At 39.3% G+C, this 9,760-nt stretch overlaps 1 protein-coding gene across 1 annotated transcript; it reads right to left on the minus strand.

Annotated features, from left to right (window-relative positions):
• Window positions 1-474: 474 nt before the first annotated feature.
• Window positions 475-8,834, minus strand: LOC121379744 (protein Wnt-8b-like). The gene is made up of 4 exons (XM_041508392.1): window positions 8,793-8,834; window positions 6,122-6,260; window positions 2,134-2,270; window positions 475-978 (listed from the first exon to the last, which is right to left on the minus strand). Exons 1-4 carry the CDS (start codon window positions 8,832-8,834, stop codon window positions 475-477), a joined length of 822 nt encoding a protein of 273 aa, XP_041364326.1.
• Between the last annotated feature and the right edge of the window lie 926 nt (window positions 8,835-9,760).

Consider the following 9,760-nt stretch of genomic DNA (forward strand, 5'->3'; position numbering starts at 1 on the left):
AATTCTCTGAAGTCAAGCTGAAACGAAGCTGGGTTAAGTCAAACTATCCACACCAATGTCCTCAACTGTAGTGTGTTTAAAACAGTTTGACAGTTATCTATCAAATGTCACAACTAAAGCTAACTTAATAGTTTGAAAGTTCCACGTCAATTTCCTCAGCTTCGGTGTGTCCAAAACGGTTTTGAAAGCTCGAGATCAAATCCTTCAAGTGAAGCGGCTCTAAAACGGAATGAAGGTTCCATACCAGTTCAAACAACTGAACTAGGTTATGTTGCGGCAGCGAGATTCTTCTCACTCCAGACCAAGTCATTTCAATTATGTTAGACACCACGTCAATACAGCCGTAGTTCAAAATGCAATGATTTTTTTACAGACAAATTCCTTACTCTTCTAATCTTTATGACATCATCACTAACTTCGATATGATCTAAAATGGCCGAACCAATGCACCGTGTGTCCAACAAAGTCTTACTCTCACTGTGGTCGATGGCAGTAATATTTCTGGACAATGGTGTTGCATTGTTTGCACCTGACCGAGCAGCACCAGTAGAATTTACAGTTACAGCTAGAGCTGGTCTCCACGGTGTATTTTCGAACCACGAATCCACACTGACTGCACAGTCGTCTGCAGCTTACCTTCTCCGACTTTGCTACCCTCAGTCCGCGTCTTGGTCTTGAGCAATGCCTACCTTCCGTGCCCCTTGTCCCCATGGCAGTGCTTGCCGTGCAATAGCTTGGCGATTTGTCGACGTATGCAAGGTCTTTGGAAGACACTCTCGCCATGATGAACATCCGCAGTTCGCCGACTGGCTTGTTTTCCTTGTTTCCAGTTATTACTCTGACAGATTTGTTATATCTCTTTTTCAGAAAGTTTCCCGAAGACCGGAAGTCGGAAAGCTTTCGCCAGCATGTCCGTATAGAACAACTTCCGGAAACGCCATGGCACTTGCAGCTGACTTGGAGCATTCTCCAAATAGACTGAAATGACAAGGAAAATACATTTATTCTGTTTTAAATAATATTATAATTAAGTGAAAACTTTGTTGGTCTATATTGTTATGGAATCATATGGATTGTCCAATCCCTCCCCCTCCTTCTACAACTGGGAACAAAAATCCTATTTATCTGGACTACTTGGTTATTCAAATAAGCATTTTGATGTTTATGCGACGTCAGATTCGGGAACGGGGCTACAGGGCACCCCCCCCCCCCCCCCCACACACACACACTTTGAAAATAATGCTTTGACCCTCCTCAAATGAATATATAGTAGCCCCTGCCCCATTTCATTCAGATCCTGTTATTTTCTGAAGTCTTTTACTTACTACGAACATCAGGGTGACCAGAAACACGTTATATTTGCCAGGATTGATAAATTAAGCTAAACGTGATGAATAACAGTTAGTAATGCTGTGGTAACTGAACAGGTAAAACACGGAATGTTTTGTATGTTTTTTCTCTCTCTCTAATTCAGGACACAGAATACAATCCTAAGTCTAGAACTGATAGCGAAAACACTAAAAATAAATTTATTTCTTATATTAATTCTGACAGATTTTAAAAAAAAAAGAAAAGAAAAGAAATGTTTTATTTAAGGATGCACTCAACACATTTTATTTACGGTTATATGGCGTCAGACATATGGTTAAGGACCACACAGATTTTGAGAGGAAACCCGCTGTCGCCACTACATGGGCTACTCTTCCGATTAGCAGCAAGGGATCTTTTATTTGCGCTTCCCACAGGCAGGATAGCACAAACCATGGCCTTTGTTGAACCAGTTATGGATCACTGGTCGGTGCAAGTGGTTTACACCTACCCATTGAGCCTTGCGGAGCACTCACTCAGGGTTTGGAGTCGGTATCTGGATTAAAAATCCCATGCCTCGACTGGGATCCGAACCCAGTACCTATCAGCCTGTAGACCGATGGCCTCAAAAAAAAAAAACACACCAAAAGAACACCAAACAAAAAAGAAAAAAAAAAAGAGGTGGAGGATAATAATTTTGTAGGAAAACAACACCAAACAAACATTAGTTTCAATCATTTATAGTAAACCATAATGATAATGACAACTATTCTGATAATTCTTCCACTATTTCACCAAAATTTCAAGAAATATGTCTAAACCAACCTTTCTTCCCACACCGTTGTTGTGCAGATTAACAATGGCGCGGATAGTCCCTCTGTTAATGGCACCATCGATATACTTCCGTGACAGGCTGTCTCCGAACCTCACCCCATCATCACACCCACTCCACAGCCACTGCCCTGTTAAAAACATTGTATAAAAAGCTGTTAGACGGCGAGGGGGGTGGGGGATACTGGGTACCACTCATTAACCCTTTTCCCTATTAAATATAATTTTATCTTGAGTTTCATAAAAAAAGCGTCCCATGTTTTAAAGTTAAAAGTTTGTTTTTGTTTAACGACACCACTAGAGCACATTCATTTATTAATCATCGGCTGTTGGATGCCAAACATTTGGTAATTTTGACATATAATCTTAGAGAGGAAACCCGCTACATCTGTCCATAAGTAGCAAGTAGCAACCTTTTATATGCACCACCCCACAGACAGGATAGAACATACCATGATCTTTGATATATCAGTCGTGGTGCATCGGCTGGAATGAGAAATAGCCCAATGGGCCCAGTGATGGGGATCGACACTAAACCAACCGCGCATCAGGCGAGCGCTTTACCACTGGGCTACGTCCCGTGTCCACCCATTTTCAAAGACAAATAGCGGGGGAAACTTGCAATACAGGATTATGAAACTTTGCACAGAACCAGCATCGTGTGTTGTCGATTGATGGATAAACAATCCCGTTGAGATATATATATATATATATATATATATATATATATATATATATATATATATATATATATATATATATATATATACTTTGTAAAATGGTGTATGATAAAAATGTAATATCAAAAAGTGTTATGCCATTGAGAAGCTACCCATTAACTACTGTACTACTAATAACTTGTTGATGACCCATTATCTGTTTTACCACTGTCTATAGGTTTTTCCACCACAAAAATGAAATACACTTTTTTCTTGATCGAAATGGGTTTTCGATATTTACTTTAAAGTTTTGTTTTACCACCAACTTGGCCATACGACCGGTGTCAACCTTCTTGTAGAAAGAATCCCATATCTATTTGTGCGTAGCGTAAATTGAAAATATCAAAATGTTGGGGAAAAGTATCTCTTGGAGAAATAACGAAGAGCATTTTATCATAAGGAAGAAAACCGCGAAGGGTTGTAGTAGAAGCAGGGAACATTTTAAATGTTGGATTAGCAACAGTTAGTGATCAGTCAAAAATTCAGTAGCAACTACTATTTAACATTTTAAAATTGTGTAGCGATTTCTGAAATTTGTGTAGCAAATCGCGAGACGATACTGAAGAAAATGTTTTAAAGGGACAGTCCTAAGTTTACAACCATTGTAAAATGTTTCCGACCAATACAGCCTTTTCGATGATGTAACATACAAATTAAATACATTTTCTTATTTAAATTATCAGTGTCTGTATTTACAAGGTGTTTGTTGTTGTCCTAATGCTTACAATAGCCCAGACTGGATTTTACCTCCCAATAATTTTGTACGTACAAAAAACTTATATCACGAATTAAAGTAAAATCTGAGTGCTACAAACAGTAGTATAGGGTGTATACTACCAAATCAAATCCCATAGACGACAATAGTAACATATACGGCTAAAACTCCTACCTGCAACGTATCAACCGACATAAACGCCACGGATATAAATACTACCACCCCTTACACTTAAAGTGAATCAGAAAAAAATGGGGGTCAAGCTGCTCGTTTCTGAGATAACGGGTAGCGTCTATGACTACCCTAGTTTCGCACAAAATTTGAGTACTTTTTTTTACAGGTACCCCATACATGTTTCAAGCACAAGGCTACTTGACACATTGGTACTAGATGAAATAAAATTGCACATTTATTTTACCCAGATGAAACTATTATTTTTTACAACCAACACACTCACATTTATAACCAATCACAGGACTTGTGGTGTTCTCTTCTCTATCAAAAGTTCGGTGCACCTCGAACTTTGACCCAGCCGGAAGTTATTTGGTATAGTACTACCTATACGACCGCAAACATATTCGATATACGGACACTGGTATTCTAAACAAGAAAATGTATTTAGTATGAAATAGTAGTCGCCAACAAGGCTCTGTTATCGCAAACATCGTACAATGGCTGCAAACCCAGGACAGGCCTTTTAAGAAAAGACAATAGGGAAATCGACGATCGCTCTTATTAGGTGTACAGTATGAGTGGCAAAGGAAACGTTATCGGCCGAACTAGGAATGGAATAAGTTACGCTAATAAGACTTGGCATATAATAAGTTTAACACCTTAGAAAGTTATCAAGTGTATCTGAACTAAATGCATTATCTGCTTCATTTAATAAAACATTTTTAAAAACTGACTAGTCATCTCCATCTCCATCTCCATCTCCATCTTTTGTCTGGTGGAACAATACATCTTTCATGGGTTTTCTGCGACGTTTCACTTAAATGTTTTCACGCAGCTGCTACAACAGGTTGGCGAAGGATGTTCAGTTTATTGCTTGACCCCTCGGATAGTAGTTTACCAATCGCCTTCCGTTGAAATCCCCAAAATCTGAAACCACCTTCTTGCCCGCTTATGAAACAATTTTGACTTTTTTTGCAGTTGGAGAGAACAAATAACTACACTTCTTTAATTGAAAAATAAATGATTCAGCTAGTGTATCTTGTTTGATACACATTCTAAAGTGTTGAATTGACTATATGCAAAGTTTTATGCTAGGACAAGGCTAGCAACTTTCACGACGGAGTTGGCTAATTCGACAGTTGCGTTGTAATTTCACCCAACTCCCGACTTAGATGGGTGCGCTCAGATTAACAACTAATCGGTCGTAGGAGTTGTATACGACGAAAATCGAGATGTAAGATCGCTCAGACTAGCAACTGGACAGGCTTATAAGAAGTGAGATCGGCGAGTTAGTCGACTTCGTCGTGACAGTTTGTCGTCGAAGACTAGCATTTCACGCGTAAACGTTTTTCAGTCACCTCTCGTATATGTCGAGTAGCGTCTCAGTGGCATAATATTTTTAACGTTACGTTTTGTGCACCATTCTGTGTGTTAGACGATATTTGTAGAACTGTATATGTAAAGATATGAATAAAAAGAAATAAAGTACAGTACCTTCAGTCTTTGTTTTACTTTCACCGCACGCGCAGTCTGCAAGGTGTCCCGAACTGCAGTTTTTAGTCAACACAAACATTACTCCCGCTGTGGTAATGGCTTGAACAAATGATGTCTCCTTGTTCGCTGAAAGGTGAATGGATAATAATTCCTTGCCCACTGGACTAATAGAATCAATCCCCGTTGTGAGGTATAGATAAGGCAATTTCAACCCGAGGCACAAAATGTTTTTTTGTTTTTGTGAGGGCTGAGGTTTTTGTGCCTCGGGTTGGAATTGCCTTATCTATACCTGACGACGGTGATAGATTCTATTAATACTGTTCTCTATATAATACGTGCTATACCATGACACGGTGTTTTCTTCCATTTGATGTCTCATGTGCTGTAACACTGACACCACTTTGGGATGTCACTATAGTGTGTGTGTGTGTGTGTGTGTGTATGTGTGTGTGTGTGTATGTGTGTGTGTGTGTGTGTGTGTGTGTGTGTGTGTGTGTGTATGTGTGGTGGGGTGATCGTCGCCTAAAAAGCGTGCAGGTTAACTATTGGTCTAAGGGGCAGATCGCAAATACATCATACATAAGTCCATTGCAACCTATTATTTTGAAACCAAAGACTGTTTGAAAGGTGTATGTATTCATTTTACACTGACACGTCACTGGTATTCGACATATAAAAGTTCGATACAATGGAACTTCTGGGCGTGTTTCGATGTAAAACTATAAATGCCACAGACAACGTTTCACATGCATGTACATTATAAATTATTGTAAATAGAAGAATGTCTTTAATGCTACGACATAATTGGTATCTGAGTTATTAAAGTTCGACATATTTTGGTTGGTCTCTGCAAATATGTCACCTACAGTGGTATACTTACATGGCGACTTCTGATTGTACTGGATGTCGGAGACATCACTTTCAGCGCAGCTCCAAGGATCCCAGCGAAACTGATGTCCACATTCCACCAATCCGAGTGTAATCCCACGTGAAACGCTTTCAGCTATTGGCAGATGAGGCTGAAATCGAAACATTAAATGCGTTTTGAAATATTATGAACATGTCAAGTGTAAACAGATCAGGTCCCCATTTTACGAAGCGATCTTAGTAAAGGGACTGCCCTGAGTTTGCGACCATTGTAACATTGTAACAGAGTCTTGTTGGTGACTACAATTTCATACTAAATACATTTTCTTGTTTAGAATACAAGTGTCTGTATATTGAATGCGTTTGCGGTCATGTACTAATGTCTGTAGCACTCAGATTTTACTTTAGTTTTGGGCTACTACAAGCATTAGGACAACAACTGACACCTTGTAAATACAGACACGGATATTCTAAATAAGAAAATATATTTAATTTGTATGTTACGTCATCGAAAAGGGAGGCGGGACATAGCCCAGTGGTAAAGTGTTTGCTCGATGCGCGGTCGGTCTAGGATCGATCCCCATTGGTGGACCCATTGGGTTATTTCTCGTTCCAGCCAGTACTCCACAACTGGTGTAACAAAGGCCGTAGTATATACTATCCTGTCTGTGGGATGGTGCATATATATATATATATATATATATATATATATACAAGATCCCTTGCTGCTAATCGAAATAAGTAGCCCATGAAGTGGCGACAGCGGGTTTCCTCTCTCAATATCTGTGTGGTTCTTAATCACCTGTCTGACGCCATATAACCGTAAATAAAATCTTTCTTTCATCGAAAAGGCCCTATTGGTCGGAAACATTTTACAATGGTTGTAAACTCAGGACTGTCCCTTTAAGTGTACAGGGTGATCTTAGCTCTACGGTCGCTTCGTAAAACGGGGCCAAGAATGGCAAACCTTTTTAAATATCAGTGATCATTAATGGATATGTATATTTATTACAATAACTTTTTTTCTCGTTATACCAATTCAAGTGTAATCTCTGGTGAAACGCTTTTAGCTAATAGATTCCTGTCCCGAGTCAGACCCCCGATCATATTGGAGGTCGGACTCGGGATAGGCGTGTTCGAAACCCCAGTGGTATATGAGCACGTTAAACTAGTTACCTACCTATCAGCTAATGGCAGACGAGGCTTAAATCGAAACATTAAATGCGTTTTAAAATAGTTTGTAAAAAGATAAGAACGGTTAACCTTTTTTTTTTTTTAAATATCAGTGACTCATTAATGGATAGGTATGTTTATTTTAATAAATTTCTTCTTATTTAAAAAAAAAAAATTTGTCCTCTTAGTGGAATCCTCAGGTCAAAGGTTTCTTGACAATTCGTTGCTGGTATAAAGAAATACAGCATATTAACGACTACCTGATACGTGTATATTAGGCCTAAACAAACTAATACAGACATCTTACATAATAACTACCCAATGGGCCCACCGAGGGGGATCGATCTCAGACGGACCGCGCTTCAGGCGAGCACTTTACCACTGGCCTTCTTAGTATGTACGGTCTAATAGACTAAGAATATTTTATTTGTTGAGTGCATATCAAAGATTCTTAATACGTAGTCCATTCGTTGCCTTTCAGAAGAAAGTAATTAAAAAAGTCTACATAGGCTGAGCGACTATGAATCGAAAACTAATCTTTCTAAACACGAGATTCCAGGTTAATGTTGCTGAAAGTCGGGAAAAACAAGAAGAAAGAAGAAATGTTTTATTTAATGACGCGCTCAACACATTTTATTTACGGTTATATGGCGTCAGAGAAAAAACAACAATAAAAAGAAAATAATAATAATTATGATTAGTTATATTATCATCTGAAAACTTTGAATGAAGAATTATATTATTATAATTAACGACCTTTTCTTATTACTCTGTACTTTTGTTGAATTGTTCTATTATTATTTTAGAACATTCTTTCTAGACGTTGATAATGGTGGTGCAATAATCAATCTGTTCATGTGTTTATTATTTTTGTTTTTAGTATGCTTTCATCATACGCATTTCAAAAGGCTGAATGATAACAAGTTCACGCGAGAGAAGGGACTCGCTGGTTCCACATATGCCTAGATATGGAAATTAACTTCCCAAAGACAGGATGTCCCATACCACGGCCTTAAATAACATGCCGTCGTGGAGCACTGGTTGGAATGTGAAATAACCGAAATGAACTCCAACCATTGTACATCAGGAAAGTCCAGTGGACGCACTAATTAACGGTTTATCTAAGAATTGGTTTAGGAGCGGACACAGAATTTTTACTTAGGAGGGTGATTTATCTGTCTGTCTGTCTCCCCCCTCTTGAGAAAGGAAACCCGCTGTCGCGGGGTACTCTTTTTCGATTACCAGCAATGGATCTTTTATATACACCATCCCACAGACAGGATAGTACATACCACGGCTTTTATTACACCAGTTGTGGAGCACTGGCTGAAACGAGAAATAGCCCAATGGGCCCACCGATGGGAATCGATCCTAGATAGATCGCGCATCAGGCGAGTGTTGTACCACTGATCTACGTCCCGCCCGCCCATATAGATTAGTGATTAAATCGAAATACGAGTACATTAGTTTCAATTGAGTCTAGACTGGATGCGGGCGAAGCATGCGTCTACAGAACGCATGCGGCCAGCCTCAGTGAAATAATCGGCATCCATTCTATATATATATATTTTTTTAAATATTGATTTTGTTTAACGACACCACTAGAGCACATTGATTAATTAATTATCGATTACTGAGTGTCAAACCAGTCTATATGAGCCTTTAACTTCAATGTCCCAAAGTTGAAATGGACAAAAGTATTAAAGGTGCAGTCTCTGTTGAAAGGTCTACAGCTGTTGATCAATAACACACGTGTCGTTTTGTTGTTAACATTATCATCGACAGAGAGACCAATGGGTGTCTGTGACACTCAGCCCACAACAGGGTCACAACAGGATACCTTACACTACGAATCACACAGTGCTCTGGTCACAGATAAATAATTTCCCGTGTCACCTAAACGTTTAGCCCAAGGGGAAGCACTCTAACTGCTTTCCAGCCAAACGGAATGTGACGCTAAACACACGGATGCGCGTGCTCGCTGCGTGGGTGGAAGGTCGTGACCCGGATCGCTGTCAGAGAGGTGTCACGCTCACCTACGCCCACAATAGCGGGGGAGTGGTTACGGGTCTACCCCCAAGACATAGGAAACACTTTGGTGAGTGGATCATGTCAAAGAAGGTAATGCAGCAAAAGGAAGCCATTACTCTGAATACTAATTCGGAATCTCACGCCACACAAACAGAGTGGTATGATTAAGTGGAACTGTTCTTATTAGCATGGTTTCCGTGCATTACTTTTCGTCAACTATGAGATTTGGGTTGTTGTTTTCTCTTTTGAGTTTGTTTTTTTTTAAACAAGAGGGAAACGCTAACAGATTGTTAACAACTAAATAACTATTATCGCTTTCACTGATTTCGTTCTCGTGGTTTCTGCCTGTAAACAAGCCCCTAGACAGTAAGGGGAGGGGGCACAAACTCTGGTGGGTGGGTGTGCAAAAGCCAGTGTTGTATCTTTATTTATTTATCTTTATTTCCCC

Source organism: Gigantopelta aegis, chromosome 8, assembly GCF_016097555.1.
Source record: "Gigantopelta aegis isolate Gae_Host chromosome 8, Gae_host_genome, whole genome shotgun sequence".
In the NCBI taxonomy this organism is placed as follows: Eukaryota; Metazoa; Mollusca; class Gastropoda; order Neomphalida; family Peltospiridae; genus Gigantopelta; species Gigantopelta aegis.